Source organism: Vipera ursinii, assembly GCF_947247035.1.
Source record: "Vipera ursinii genome assembly, chromosome: 1".
Lineage (NCBI taxonomy): Eukaryota > Metazoa > Chordata > Lepidosauria > Squamata > Viperidae > Vipera > Vipera ursinii.
The window spans coordinates 41,793,240-41,809,947 of NC_139512.1; the positions used below are offsets into that span (position 1 = coordinate 41,793,240).

At 36.0% G+C, this 16,708-nt stretch overlaps 1 protein-coding gene across 3 annotated transcripts in view; it reads left to right on the forward strand.

Moving 5' to 3' along the window:
• The window catches only part of TRIP11 (thyroid hormone receptor interactor 11), a 43,295-nt gene that overhangs the window by 3,685 nt on the left and 22,902 nt on the right, over nt 1–16,708 (forward strand). For 2 of the 3 annotated variants that reach the window (XM_083379486.1, XM_083379484.1), the window contains exons 2-9: nt 3,251–3,327; nt 3,474–3,584; nt 4,653–4,931; nt 9,091–9,159; nt 9,601–9,775; nt 10,961–11,290; nt 13,171–13,211; nt 16,298–16,483. In XM_083379486.1, coding sequence (XP_083235612.1) covers nt 4,710–4,931; nt 9,091–9,159; nt 9,601–9,775; nt 10,961–11,290; nt 13,171–13,211; nt 16,298–16,483 — 1,023 coding nt within the window. In that variant the 5' untranslated portion in view covers nt 3,251–3,327; nt 3,474–3,584; nt 4,653–4,709. The remainder of the gene's footprint in view (nt 1–3,250; nt 3,328–3,473; nt 3,585–4,652; nt 4,932–9,090; nt 9,160–9,600; nt 9,776–10,960; nt 11,291–13,170; nt 13,212–16,297; nt 16,484–16,708) is intronic. The other variant, XM_083379485.1, reaches the window with a different exon arrangement.

Genomic DNA, 16,708 nt, shown 5'->3' on the forward strand with positions numbered 1-16,708 from the left:
TGGCAACCATATAGATAGACTTTCTTCAGGATGGTCTTGTCTTCAGTCTGGCCTTTTTCAGTCTCTCAGTAGTTATTCATCGCTATTGTAACCAACTCCATCCTTCTTGTTGCTGGTTATCCTTCATTCTCGTTCTTTCTTCTTTTCCCAATATTATGGACTTCTCAGGATGTGGGTCTTTACATAATGCATCCAAATTCTTACCTGGTCATTTATACCTTGACTAAGAATTCTGATTTGTTCCCTGAACCATTTGTTTGTTTTCATTGCTATTTACTATTTTTTCCAACACCAAAATTCAGTGTGTTCTTTCTATTCTGCTTCTTCAAAGGTCCATCTTTCATATTCATGGAATGTCACAAGGAAAGCCATTGTTTACATGATTGTAATCTTTATAGATAATATGTTATAGCATCTGATTATCTTTTCCAAAGTTTATTTGGAAAAGATGCTACATATTTCATTTATACCCATTTAAATGCTAGTTTGTAGTATATTTCTTGACTGATGATTCCTTTACTGTAGAGTGCTCATCCTAAAACAGAGAATATCCACTATTTCTGTGTCTTCATTGTCAGTTCTAAGGCTGTTTGCTGAACCAATTGACATTTTGGTCTTTTTAATTAATCACAGTCCTATTTTTTAACTGTTCTTTCATTACTGGATGAAAGAAAGGACCCTTGCATAGATCTTTGGAGATTCAAGATGTTGTAAGATGTAGTGCAATGCTATATTAACAGCATCATCTGCCAGTCTCTTTGTTTGGTAGAAAAATTTGCAAAGGGTCTAACAGCAGATCCGTGATGGTTTTCAGGTGGGCCAGCACTAGCCTTTCAAAGGTTTTCATAACTACGGATGTCAGGGCAACCGCTCTGAAGTCATTCAGCTCCTTGATGGAGAGTTTCTTAGGCACTGGGATTATAGTAGAGCAGTTGAAGCAAGGAACATAGCACATTTCTAGTGATTTATTGAAGATGGGGGCCAATTGGTCAGGACAAACTTTCAAGCAAGTAGTTACCTTATCTGGGCCTGGTGCTTTTCCAGATTTTTGTTTGTGAAATAGACCTTGCACATCTTTTTCTGTGATCACCAGAGGTGGTGGTGGTGGGCATAGGGATTGAGTCAATTGTAGGAGACTTGTCTGTTTTTGGTGTATCTGAGATGGAGAGGGTGGTGATAGTTGACAGTGGTTTTCTCTCAAACCTACCGTAAAACACATTCAGGTCATCTGCCAGTTGTCAATTCCCTTCAGCATGGAGAGGAGGTTTGCTGTAGCCAGTGATATCTTTAAGGGGTTTCCACACATTTGCTGGCTGATTTGTTGAGAGCTGATTCCTCAGCTTTTCAGAGTAGCTTTTTTGCTCTGATCTCCCTTGTTAATACATTCCTGGCCTGATTATACAGCATGCTACCTCCTTTCCTGTATTCTTCCTCTTTGGCAGGACATAGCTGCTTGAGTTTATCTGTGAACCAAGGTTTGTTGTTGTGTATTCTCGGGCTTTTGGTTAGCACACATAGGACTTCACAAAAACTAACATATGATGTCACGGTATCTTTGAATTCATCCAAGACTGCAGAGGTAGCTTCAAAAACATTCCAATCTGTGCAGTCAAGGGAAGCATGTAGCTTTAACTTTACCTCCTCAGTCCAAGACTTTACTGATTTAATTGTTGGTTTTAAGTCTTTGTCTATAAACAGTTGAATCGTGATCATGGTAAAGACCAATAAGCATCTTTTAATGTAGTGTAGCAGTGATCTAAAATATTCTTGCCTCTAGTAAGACAGTTGACATGCTGAATGTATTTTGGCAGCTCTTGGTTTAAGTTAGCACTGTTGAAATCTCCTAACACAGGGGTGTCATACTCAATTTCATTGAGGGCCGCATCAGCATTGCGGTTGCCCTCAGGGGGCCGGGCAGGTATGGCCAGGGTGGGCGTGGCCTACTGGGTGGGCGTGGCTAGAGTGCGTATGGCCTACTGGGTGGGCATGGCCAGGTCTACATCGTTCACATCAAGGGTGCCTATGGGGGCCTAGTCAGGAGTGGGACAGATCTGAGGGTCTCTGGCAGGAGGAGGGTCTCTGGGCCAGGGCCAAGGCAGTGGGGGCCGTTTCTTCACTGTTTCCAGGATGGCTTCGCGGGCCACATGAAACCACTTCGCGGGCTAGATTCGGCCCCCGGGCCTTGTGTTTGACATGTCTGTCCTAACACAATGAGAAGTGAGTCTGAATATTTCTATTTAGTCCACAGTATCTGATCAGCTACAGTTTGAACATTGTTTATGCAAACTTGTGGTGAAATATATGTAGCAGGTAGAATAAATGAGGAAAACTCTCATGGACAATAAAACGTTTGCAATTGATAAATAATAAAAATATTCATTATTTTTATTATTTATTTATATTTATTATTGCTATTTTATTATTTAATAAATAAAAAGAGAAAAAGGAAGGATTCTTGACCTTATGTATGACATCCTTCAGGTATTTGAACATGCTACTGAATCTTCCCATTTGGATATATTTCTCTAGGTTAAACTTGCCCATCTCTTTTAATGTCTTTTCATAGGACTTAGTTTCTAATACCTTGATCATTCTTATTGATTGGTTTGAACCTATTATAATTTTTTTCTGATTTCAAAGAATGCAATACTCAAAGGTGGGAATCTGATTAAAGAAAGATACAGTTACATAACTACTTATTGTGAGTTCCACAATTATATTTGTTTTGGTGTATTTGCATTTTTGGAGCAACATCCCACTGTTGGCTCAGTGTTGAAAACTAAAGGCAAATCTGATCAATTTTATCTGCAAAAAATAATAAAAATCATCCAAGGTGAGGCATTTTGAGCTCCCTAGAATTAAACAGAAATCCCATGTTTGGTACTTGTGTTGATGTAATCTCTGTGTGTGTGTCTCTCTCTGTGTATATATACACACAAACATACATACATACACACACATGTTTATATACGTGTACTTCAAATACCCATATTTCCCAGAGAGCAGGTCTTAAATTAATTTTTGCTCCAAAAGACGCATTAGGGCTTATTTTCCGGTTAGGTCTTATTTTGGGGAAAATGTGGTACTAAATGCATCCATCTGGCTGACAATGTTAACGGGCTGATTTTGGGGATGGGGCTTATATTATGAGCATTCTGAAAAGTCATGCTAGGGCTTATTTTCCAGTTAGGTCTTATTTTTGGGGAAACAGTATCAGGTTTCATCTTCATTCTGTTCCTGCTCTTTTCAGATGCTGCAGTTGATTTTCCTGTATCTAACAGTGGTCCAAGAGATGTAGAAAGCCTTCATGCAACACTGAGATCAGAGGTAGGATGCTATTTCTGAAAAACAGTAGAAGCAAGTAGAAAAATTACAGTTTTGTTCTTGTGTTTGGGAGTCAGACCCAGTATGTATTCTAAATTAAATTAGCTTTAGGCTATTGTTTGTTAATGTTTCGATGCATTTGTCCCTAGAATAACAGGTTGAAAAAGTTTTGCAATGATCTTGAAGAAAAGAATGAAGTAGCAGAGCTTCAGATAAAGCAACAGTGTATAGAGTACCGTAATCAGCTACAGCAGAAAGAGGTAAATAATGGCTCAAACTAGTTCGACAACATTTTATTTGTGTCTTTATGTACTTAATAGGATTGCAAGCTAGTTTTTAAAGACAGGTGTGCAGTATGGGTGTGTGTTGTAAATATATGTTACTGGTTCTTTTATTGAAATCTTAGCTGTCATTTTTGAGGTAAATTATGTGGCATCAAACCTTTTTACAAATCATACTTTATCTTGAATCATTAAGGATCTGCATAACAAGATATTCTTTATATTATTTTTATGTTGTTCTACTTAGGTTTAAGGAAGTTTATGGTTCATTTGTAATAGAATTTTTTTGAAAGAGGAATAGCTACTCTTCTCTATGAAGTCTGGAATTAGTTTAGGGAGACTGCTGAAATTTCTCTGAGTATTGAACCCTAGAAATATGGTATACAGATATGTAGAAATCAGTGCAGCATAGAATATGTTCAACAACATAAAAATGTAATTAGAACCAGTCTGAGCCACTTTCCTATAGTGTATCAGTCTGTTCTATCCTGTGAATTGTAGTGTTGGAGAGATTTTTGCAGACTTCCTTGGATTACAGGAAGAACAAATCATTCAGTAGCTGCTAGAGTAAAATGTGAATGCGAGAGTCACTAGAAAAGACTGTGAAGATTGGAAAAGATTGGAAGATTGGAAGAATAGAAGGCAATAAAAAAGAGACCGGTAGAAGACAAGTTGATGTTACATAGACTTGATGAAATGTTATCCATTCTGTCATGAAAAGTTTAAAGTGGTTGAGTGACTGAACAGCTATTTTATCCATGTTTAATTGTCCTAAATATCAAAAATATAGATTGGTTATTATACTAAATTCCCATACCTATGTATTTTACATTCAGTGTTTGAGCTAATAAAGTTTTTTAAACAAACATATTTTAACAAGTAATTTTCCTTCTCTGACAAATCATTGCATGTAATTTATGTTTTCTTATATCAAAGATTTTAAAAAAGCAATGTTTAACAATATGAAACAATATGTAAAAGATTAAAAGTTGCAGTTAATGTTGGATTGAACATTTTCTTTACTGAAATATACGTGTCTTGTTCTAGGTGGAAATCAGCCATCTTAAAGCCAGGCAGAATGCTTTACAGGAGCAACTACAGAAAATGCAATCAGCTGCTCAGTCATCACAGTTAAAAACTCTTGTTTCTCCATCAGCCACTGGATCAGCTTCTTTTGTTCCTGTTGTTAGACAGCATTCTTCTGATTTTCATAGAGATGATATGGATTTTGGAGATGTGATCTGGTCTCAACAAGAAATAAACCGACTGTCCAGTGAAATTTCTAGGCTCGAATCTGAAGTTGAACACTGGAAGCAGATTGCACAAGTGAGTCTCTTTTCTGAATAACATAAAATAGTTTACAAACATTGTATGTATTGCACTTACTTTGAATTACATATATACATTTGTATCCAACACACTATTTCCTTTCAGGAAATACAGTATGATACAAAAGTACAGAAAGGGGATAAGAAATAGGTAAACAAATTATACTTCTGTAATGCAAAAATGTTGCTGAATCTAGTTTATAGTAAACCTGTCATTACATTTCTCTACGTACTAATTATCCTTGAAAACCATCTTTGCTTCTACCATGTCCCCACACTGTTTCATTGCTTTTTGCTCTTTAAAACTCTCATCTTTCTCTTTTTGAAGATTTCCTCAACCATTTGCTTGGACTTTCGCCTTCTGCTTGATTCGTCCATTTTTCCCCTTATATTTGTAAAGCACTATGGGGGCAGTATATAATGTGTTTTCCCGAAAATAAGACCTAACCAAAAAACAAGCCCTAGCTTGTAATATAAGCCCTAGCCCCAAAATAAGCCCCAGTTAAGATTGTCGGCAAGACGGATGCAGTTAGTACGTCCATTGCAATACAGGAGTTGGTGAGTGCACGGGGCCCGATGGTGTTCTGCAGTAGCCGTAGCCTGCTGGCCCCTTGGCCAGGGCATTCTGGGACTGTGCAACTCACGCAGCACAGGTCTGGCAAGCCAGACTGCATGCCTGCCCTCTGTGCCTCTGTCTCTGCTTGCTGCCAGTGCCACTGATGGGAGCCGGCCTGAAATGTCAAAAGAGCTGGGGATGGAGGCAAGCAGAGGCTGCCTCTTTTCTATTCCTGCCCTGGTTTGGGGAATTCGGCGGGCAGGCAGGGGTGGGAGCTGGCTGGAGCCTCAACAATCAGTTTCTCTCTCACCCTCATCCCGAAGCAGCCTCTGGAGGCGGCCTGCACTGCCCAGCGGGGTTGCCGGCTTTCTCTTCCTCTGCGGACGAGTGGGAAAGGAAGCTGGGCATCCCGAGATGTCCCACTCTGGGAGGCAGCTCAGGTTTCACTCGATGGGGGAGGAAGGCTTTGGAAAGTGCCTTTTCATTTGCATTCATCGTCAATATTGTAATCCATTCTTTTATTTCTCAAAAAAATTATAAATGATTTGTATTTACGATTAGCCTCCTTGAATGCCAATGGGAAGGTGCAGTATGAATTCTGCACGTGAGCCGCAGAAATACAGACACCTGCACCTTCAAAACTCACAACGCTTCCTTGCTTAGGGTGCACCACTTCTTTACGGGTGCGTCCAACTTCGCAGCTCAGCTAAACTCTTCAGCTGTGGTGGCGGGCTACAGTTTCCACCGCCTTCAGGAAGCTTGGGCGATAGAAACCTTAGGCCAGGCTCCCCATAGCTGAAGCAATCCGGCTCACCCAGGGTCAAGAGCCTTGGTGGAGCAGTGGGCTAATGCCTCCTTAAGTAACACCAGCTGCCTGCAATTAGTGCAGGTTCGCATCCCACCAGGCTCAAGGTTGACTCAGCCTTCCATCCTTCCGAGGTAGGTAAAATCAGGACCCAGATTGTTGGGGGCAATTAAGCTGACTTTGTAATAATGCCGCTTGGGGGGGGGCGAAAGCAGGCATATACATAGAATGAAGGCTACTGCTAAGCTTGTAAGCCGCCCTGAGTCTTCGGAGAAGGGCGGGATATAAATGGAATTAAAAAAAAAAAAGTTGGCCGTTGCAGGTAGCTTGTCCCACGTATGCGGCTGAGCTGGAGGACGAGGGTGGCTGGGAGTTAACAACAGCACTGAAAAAAAATGACATGACCATTTTACACGTGTATGACCGTTGCAGCACACCCATGAACACATGATCAAAATTTGGATGCTTGGCGACTGACTCACATTTGTAATGTCCCAGGGTCACGTCACCCTCTGACAAACAAAGTCAGTGGAGAAACCAGGTTCATTTAACAACTCTGTTATTAATTTAACAACTGCAGTGATTCACTTAACAAATGTGGCAAGAAAAGTGGTAAAATGGGGCAAAACTCACTTAGCAAATGGCTCTCTTAGCAACATAAATTTTGGGCTCAATTGTGGTTGTAAGCCGAGGTCTATTTGTACTGCTTTCATATTGGTCACTAATTTTTGCATTCAGACCATTTTTTGCTCATTCATTCGTCACTCATTTGTTTTGGATGCTCTCTATGTTTACCATTCTTGTTTTTAAGCAACCCATTCCCTCTTTCCCTGTTCCCACTTTCCACTCATTTTATTGGAGATTAATCTACTTTCTAATCCTTTTTGTACAGGATTCATCCTTATCTTATTGCAGTAATTCTACTTTTGCTCTAGTTTCTTTTACTTCATTCTTTTGTTTTCAAGCCCATTACTTTACCAAGACTCACTTTTCCTACTACCACAAAATGGCCTGCCCTATATTTAGAACCTCTTACGTTTTTTTCATTCCTTTCTAGATGTACATATAAATAGACTTATATTTACATAGTTGAAGCAAACTGACATTTTTCTAAGCATATATTGACCAATCACCATTCTCATTCATTCTTGGTTCTCCAGTCAACCCAGTCATCCTTCTGTATTCTTAACACCTCATTCTTACTCATCCATTTATGTCAGCTATTAAAATATTTGTCCAAATCCCATTAATTCAGACTATTGCACATGTTTTGTTCCACTTTGATTATCAGGGTAGCAACCAATAACCCTATCTACTGTCACCCAATCTATGGATCCCTACTTTCATATGCACTCCCAATAATTTGCATTATGCACATTCATATTTGTATTCATAATTAAACCTACACTTACCCTTGTTCTATGAATTCTTCTACTCCACAGGATTAGACCACTTTTGTTCAACTTTGTAATTTTCTTGATTTTTCTGTTCATTTTACAGGACCTATTCTTCTTACATTTTTGCTGATTCATTTCTTTGCCATTTAATGAGACTTTAAGGTATAAGAATATAAGCCATAATGTACCTTATAGTAGGGGTTCCCAACCGGGGGTGCAAGACAATATTCCAGGGGGTACAAAAACTTGGGTTTAGAAGTTTCAAAATTATAGTGTATATGCATAACCAGGTATTACTTTTGTAAGGGGTGCGAGAATATATCAGAAGTGTTCTAGGATTACGGGGTATAGAAAAGGTTGAGAACTGTGCCCTGTAGTAATTAATAATTTATTAAATTTATATGCTGCCTGATTCTCAAGGCTTTCACATAATGCATTTAGTAAGACACATAGGTATAGACTAAGTTACCATGCATGCTGATATATCACAATGCAGCATTCTCTGCTAATGATAAGGATGTTATCAAATGCCGCAAAAAACTACTTTTATCCCAGCATGTTCATATGATTCCCTCCAATTTGGATCAGTAATGTAGACATTATCACGCAAGCTAACATTGTTGGCCGCATTACACAAAGTGAAAATATTTTCTATGTACTAGAGTTAGAATTAGTGTTAGGGGAAAACTAGTAAAATATATTCTTAGCTTTTTTCTTTAAATGGCAGTAAGTAAGAGATGTATTATTAATTCTCTTATTTCTATATGCCTGTATTAATGGAACTTGCCTGTGTGGCACAAGAGTTGTTTATTTCTAGTGCAGTCTTCTGTTTAATATTAGATTCAGAGTCTACAATCTCTGCAGGTTTATAGTGGACTTGAACATCATTACGTATTTTTATTTGTGGCAATGAATAAAACAAAATAAATAAAACAGAACATTAGTAACTATGCTGCATTTTTTTCTAACATCAGGAATTCTGAATATTTATCTATGTATATTTCCGTAACAGTTTTGTTTTTCAGCATAAACACAGATCTTAAGTTTATACTAGGAATAGTGCTTTAGTATGTTTAATGGGGCAGGGTGGGAAGAAAAGGCAAACTGCTACACATGTAGCTGAGTTTTAGCTTATGAAGCTCCTAAATTATTGACTGAAGCTAACATAAATGCAATATGTAAAACACAAGGCACGTGTTTAATCATTATGGTGGGTCCTGGTGTTCTGTTCATTAGACCACACTCATAGTATAGTTTGAAACTTCTGATTTATTAAACACTATTCGAGAATAATTCTCTAAAATTTTAAGATCCTCCCATGTTGCTGCTGCATACCGTTATTAAGCCTAAGCCACTTTCAGCATTTTAAATTTCTTTTTTTCTCCACCATCTCATTTAGTTTTCTAAGCCTCAAGGTGAAAATAGTACAGATCAGAATGAAATCTGCAAACTGCAAAATATTATCAAGGTAAAAAAAAACCAACATCTCTTTTCCTAAGTGAGATCACTCCTTATAGTTACTGTAGGCTTAGGATAATCATCTAATGCACAGACATTTATGAATGTTTTTTGAAGTTCTTTTGAATAAAATACCTGAATACGAATTTAAATATAAATCTTGAAATATTTATTATCATGTTTTCTTATTAATTAAAGCAGTGATTTGTATTGTATCTTTTGACTGCTGCTTAATAAAACAACAGGGTAGAACCTCAGAATCATTCATGGACATTTCTTGCTAAAAGTTCCAGATTTTACTTTGTAAGTGATTCAGTCTTCAGATATTTTGCATTGTTAGTGAATAAAATACCCCAGAGTGGACTTTAAACTTTACATTTAAATTTAAAAACCATAATAACTTTTAACTATAAAGCCATGAACTTTGCTTTTCATTAATTGCATATTCTAGGAACTGAAACAGAAATTGAGCCAAGAAATAGATGACCACCAGCATGAACTTTCAGTATTGCAAGATGCACATCGTCAGAAGTTAGCAGAGATAAGCCGACGTCATAGGGAAGAACTAAGTGAATATGAGGAACGAATAGAAGAATTGGAGGATCAGTTACCGAAAGGTCTTGATTGTTAAGTGTTCTAAAAGAATTTTAAGACATTATTACCATATTAAACTTGTAAAATAAGTACCTGATTTCAAGTTATAATCTTATTCCAAGCAGTACTTTATATATAATTTACAAATTCTGAACTGCTGAGCACCCATAACAGATAATGACATTTTCTAGGTATAACCTGCAAGAAATAATTTTAAAAAATCATTTATATATTCTGAATATCTGCAATTTTAAAATGAGTTTAAAGGGAGCTTTATAAATGTGGGAATGATTAGATGCCATGACCACGTTGATGGTTTTGTTTCTCAGGCTTATGGTCATGGGGGGATCATTGACTGTCAATTGGGCAGCTATATAATATGTAAATGAATAAACAAACAAATCTGTCTTTCTTGGGCATGAAGTTGGAAGTAGTTTAGGAATTCATGGCTACTATAATAACTGTAGGCCTGACCTGAGCCACTGAGTGCCTGAAGTACCTTAGGGTGATGGAGGTAGAGGAGGATCTCAAAATAATGGTAGCCTGTATAGTTTTCTCCTTACAGTGCAAAAGAGGAAAAATATTCACTCGTAATGAAGATATGCATGCAGGATTTATGGTTAAATTATGTCTGTTTCAAGTATTAGCAATAATTGCAAATTCAACAGAAAGGCCTTATCACACATCTCTCTTCATATGCCTACTGTATTTATAATAGCAATGGCACTTAGACTTATATACCACTTCATAGTGCTTTACAGCCCTCTCTAAGTGGTTTGCAGAATCAGCATATTGCGCCTCCCCAACAATCTGGGTCCTCATTTTACCAACCTCGGAAGGATGGAAATATCCATTAAATCAGTAGGTCATGAGAAATAAAGCTTAATTTAAAACTGTGAGAATATATACAATCCAGACATTTTTGCAGTGCAGTAGGCAATCAAGTACATGGCTTCCTTATCATTGGCAGTAAAAATTCTAATTTAGCTGAACCATATCTGGCAAGTAAAACTTGACAGTACCAGTAGAAATGTTGTAAAAAAGCTTTGCAAAGTACCTATTTTTAATACTTTATGCAAAATAAATTAAGATTTTACAAAATGTTACCTTTTATTTATGTTTTAACTTTGTTATTTTTACTTATTTAATCAATATAATTATAACATTATGATACAGTACTTCTTGGTTCTAATATAAATTTATGTTTCCTTGCTTAGTTGGTAGAAAAACTGAAGCGTCTTCTGAAATAGATCTACAAAATGAATCAAAACCATCAAACTTGAGTGACTTACTAAATAAAGTGGAAAGTTTAAGTCAACAATTGTCTTCAGCAGAAGAAGAGAAAAATATTGTCTTGAAAGAACTTGAATTTGTAAAAAAAGAGAAAAATCAAGTAAGAGAAGAATACGAAAGTCTAAAATCTGAATGCAGTAAACTCCAAATATCTATTCCTGAAAAAGAGGCCAGTGTAAAAGTAGAGGAAGTCCCTAGTTTTATAGAAGAATCATTGAAGGCCGAAGTGGAACGATTACAACAAGCACTACTTGGTATGAAAACACTGCAAATTCACCATAATAGCATATTGTATTTTAATGTCTGAAGAAAGTTTTATAAAATATAGATTGGATCCAAAGAGATTTATGCACAAAATGCTTCTTCATTTAGCAGTGTTCTGTTTTTATTGGGTGGTTTTCTCTGCCTCTTTCAGTATTGAGACGCTGTTGTTCAAAGAAGAAAGTTGAAAAGTGGTCGATTCATATACTGCTCTTTGATTCCTAGCCCCAAGTTTGTAAGAAAAACATTCATGCCTAAAAAAGAGCTGATCAAACCTTTCTAGAAAAACAAATTTAAGAAAAACGAAAACAAAAATCCATTGACCTATTTGCATTACTGTACTTTATAATATTGGAAAACAATTCTTTTGGCTGTCTTTCTTCCTAACCCAATTTGTTCTGAAATGATACAAAAGGTGATAATAAATGTATTTGCCATACTTACTTGTTGCTTTACTTTTACTCATTATATCTCAAGAAACCGTCACTTAACTCCACTGTCTGAACAATTTTCGTCTAGGTTCCCATCTTCCCTTTTTAGGGAAGGTGGTAGAAAAGGTGGTCACACTGCAGCTCCAGAATATCCTGGATGAAATGGATTATCTGGACCTCTTCTAATCAGGCTTCAGGCCTGTTTGGTTAGTTTGGGATAGAAACAATATTGGTTGCGTTTGTAGATGATCTCTAGCACAAGCGTGGGATACAGGTAGTGTATCCATCCTGGCTCTCCTTGACCTTTGGGTGGCTTTCAATATCATTGACCACAGTATCCTTTCGGGCCACTTGCGGCACTTGGGGTTGAGGGGTGCAGTATTCTGATGATCCACCTCCTTCCTCTAAGGTTAGTCCCAATCAGTGTTGATAGGGAATAAGAAGTCTAGCCCATGGATTGTCCTTTGTGGCGTGCTGCAGAATCGGCTGCTTCTTTTTAGTATCTACATAAAACCAGTGGGTGAGAACATCTGACACCAAGTATCTTCAGTACACTGATGATACTCAACTATATATGGAACATCATGAGTGACCCAAGTGATGCTGTAGCTGCCTTCATGGTGCTGGAATTTGTGGGGGTCTGGATGGGGGGCAATGGGCTTCAGCTGAATCCTGGTAAGAGAGAGTGGCTGTGGGGATTCTTGGAATCCGGGAGTTCATCATCTATAGTTCTAGAGTAAAGTTTCACTATTCCAGACAGACACAATGCACAGCTTGGAGTCCTACACTGTTTCTTGGATCGTGAGGCCATGCCTTAAATCATCTGTCTTTTGTACTATTGCAATGCTCTCCAAATTGGGCTATTCTTGAAGAGTATTTGAAAGCTATAGCTATGGTCATTTTTAGCTGCTCCTAGGATGGTGCACATAACACCTATGGTATGTGAGCTGCATTGGCTACTGTTTGCTTCCAAGTCCAATTCAAAGAGTTGGTTATCACCTTTAAAGCCCTTCATGGGTCCAGATTAACTAAGGAACTGTCTCTGCCCAATGGTATTGGCCTCCACCTTATGCAATATGTCTTTATATTTGAGGTCTGCCTGGGTTGAGGTTTGCTCCCACGCTTTCGGCTTTCTGGAAAGGAGATAAAACCTGCCCGTTAGCCCGGAGTCTTAATGGAAATGCTCAGTGTTGGAAGTGCCTAGTGGATTAATTGAGAAGATGCTACAGCCTTACTTGTCTTCCCTTATTTGTTCCTTGTCTTTGTAGTTAATCTTTGTAATATCTTTTATGTTTATAATTTTAATTGTAAGCTGCCTAGAGTCACTTTTCAATGAGATGAGCAGCATATAAATTTAATAAATAAATAAAATCTGAAGATATGTTCTTCTATTAACTTGAATTCTCTGTGTATCAACAAACTTTCTGCTTACATTTTTACAGATGCAGAAAGTGAAATAACAAAATTGAAAACATTAAATCAGGTAACTATGTAAAAGGTAATATAAAATAATAATAAAAAATAATGTTCCTGAAATGGTATTATTATTATTGTATAGAAATAAATATTAGTTTTATGAGATTAAGCTTTTGAAATCAAGGAACCCAGTTCTGTTTTGGTTAGAATAAAGTCAGTTGTTTTCTATCTTATATATTTCTTAAATTGGTACTACTATTGTTCTGATAAATAACCATATGTATGCATATACAAACCTATATACATACATATAAGCATACAGGCTTTAGTTAACTATATTTTTGGTTTGTAGTTCTTGCATTACCTCTGGCCACACTGTAAGTCCTACTCACATGCAAACATGTTCTTATTTATGTTTAATTAATTGTTTTAAGGGGTTTTATGTTTTAATTGTTAGTTTTATTGTACACTGCCCAACGTCACCTTTGTGAGTGGTCATATAAATTGGATAAATAAATAAAAATAAGCACTATATGTTTATTTTGTTGTTTGCCCATATGTATAAGATTTCAGGATCAGATGGATCATAGTGGAATATAGCATGCAAAAGCTATGCTGTAAGTATAATTAGATTTTTGTTACTTTTTAAGATATTAGAAAAGCTAAAAAATGGGGTTCTTATATAAATAAAAATTGTTAGAGCAACAGTTGTGAACCAGTAGCCTTCCAAAACTAATAACTAATATAACTATATAACTTATAACTTATAACTAATCAATTCAGTCTAAAATAAAAATAAATAAAAATCATATTGATAGACTAAAGTTAAAAAGAAGGTTATTAATGTAAAATTACAGAATACAGGAATTAAAAAATATCAGAATCGGTGTGATACAGCCAGTTCGCACCACTTCGGCAGAAACGGTAGCTAATTTTTTGTTGCCCAGGCCCAGAATGGACTTCTGGAAGCGGTATCCACACAGAGAACCAGTTGTTCACATATTTGAATCCCACCACTGATCAGAATCCTATAAAATTACAAATAAGTTTACAGTGAATAGATGCTGTAAGTTAGATAACTATAAAAGGACACAAATACTACTAAAATTTATAAACCACTACAAGTACATAAAGCTTTTAAAGGATTTATTAGGTTAAGACACTTATGGTTCAACCAATTATAACAAAAATATCAAAAGTAAATTTGTGGCCCAGTTCTATGTCAGAGCTATTGTATGATTAAACAGACAACTCCAAGTGATGAGCCTTACCTTGGTTTGTATAACTCAATATTTTTCTTCTTCCCTTCCCTTTTTTTCCCTTTGAAGTATACACATACCTTTTAAGAAGTCATTGGCTTATTTTTTCCACAAAGGCACAGTCTTTTACAGGTAGTCTTCAACTTACAAGAGTTCGTTTAGTGAACATTCAAAGTTACAACGGCACTGAAAAAGTGACCTATGACTATTTTTCATAGTTATGACCATTGCAGCATCCCCATGGTCATGTGATGGATGCTTGACAGCTGGTTCATATTTATGACAGTTGCAGTGTCCCAGAGTCTTGTGATCACTTTGTGCAGCCTTCTGACAAGCAAAGACAGTGGGAAAGTCAGATTCACTTAACAACCGTGTAACTAATTTAACAACTTCAGTGTTTCACTTAACAAATGTGGTAAGAAAAGTCATAAAATGGGGCAAAACTCACTTAATAAATTTCTCACTTAACAACATAAATGTTGGGTTCAATTGTGGTCATAAGTTCAAGACTACCTGTATTTCCAATCTAGCATCAGGCAAATATTTGGACCTAACTCATTTTAGAAGAAGACAGGCAATTCAGATGATCAGTTATAGAACACACACAAGTTCTTTTTTAATAGTAATTTTATTAAAAAAATTACAACTACAGTGATAACATACAAACAAGAAAGAAAAAAAATAAAGATGCAGAAGAGAAAAAGAAAATAGAAAAGAAAGAAAAACAGCATCTTTTCTTAAAATGCAACAAATTATCTCTTCTTTCCATATTCCATTATTCCATAAATAACCTCTCCATAAATAAATCCTTAAACCCTCACAATTTCAATCCTAATCAACAAAAGTCATTAAAGTTTACCAAAAACAGTAACATGTATTTTAACCTTGATCAAATAAACCAAATTTATATTCCTTCCATTCACTTTTAGCAGTCTGGATTTTAGTCTCTTCAAATAATGATCTGAAATTTGAAATCTTTTCATTTTTTCTTTGTCTCTTCTCACAAAATTCTTCAAACTTTAACATGCCTCTTTTGTAAATCCAATATAGGAAAATTAGTTCACTCTCTTGGTTGGTTATTTGAATATCCCTTTTAATTATTAAGATAGCAACCAGTTTCTTTTGTATGTCTAGTGTAGCATCTTTTTTCATATCATTTTTGTAGCTTGTTATCTTTAAATCTATTTTCAGATCAGTCTCATTCTTGTCCAATAGAATTTTTTTCCTCTTTTGTAACATCTTTTAAATGCAGCGTATCTATACAGATACCCTTAGAATTCATTTCTGGATCTGTTGTTCGAAAATAACCTTCAACATGTCCAACATAAAAGATCCATTCTTCAAAAATATTTTTCAGTATGTTGAATGTCCTTCTCCTTTAATTATAATATTTTGTTCCTTCTATTTCCCTCTAGTAATCAATCTTCAAAGTCCCTTCCTACCATGATTTTTAAAGAATTCAAAATGAAATTATAAGGATTCTTATAATTAATTCCAAAATCTTATTTCAAATTTATGTGTCTCTGAATCCATTTGCAACTTTCTAAAATTAAAAATTTAATTACCCTTTTGCTGTTTGTTTTTGGGAAAAATTAAGTCTTTAAACTTCTGTTTAAAACTTTTTTTTTGCTAAGGATTGAAGGAAATGCACCTGTTGCTGCAAAACATATTGAAAAGCAGATAAAGCAATTTCCAAAATTGATAAAAAAGGAAGTATGCAAACCCAGTATCACTTTGAAGGTGCTGAATGTGAATTTGAAGAATTTGCAGAAATATTTTGAAATGTCTTTTATAGATTTGATGGCATAAAATACCATAGATTGTTAGATATTTAGTTATGTTCAAATTGATTTTATCCTATTAAATTTAAGATCTTTTTTGTGTCTAAATTAAGGGAGAAGTTAACAAAGAAATGAGAAGTTTACAACCTGTTAGTAGTATGGAAGGACCCAACTTGGAATTAAATCAGCTACAAGACCTGCTAAAGAAACAACATGAATTGAACGAAAGCAGTGCTGAAAAAGAAACTCTAAGAGCAGAATTGGAAGAACTGGACAAGCAGAACCAAGAAGCTACCCAGGTGAGAAATATAAGGGTGAGGCAGGAATACTGTGTAATTTACAAAAGATGTGCTTTTGTGTTTAAATATCTGTGCAACCAAAATATGAAAGTTTCTAGGCTTTCCTAGTCAACTATTTTTTAAAATTTGTTTTTTCAAAAGCCTTCTTCAGACCTCTAACTAATATAATCTACTTTTTATCTGGAAAGAGAAGAATTAGTATTTTTGGAAAAAAGGAAAAGGTGA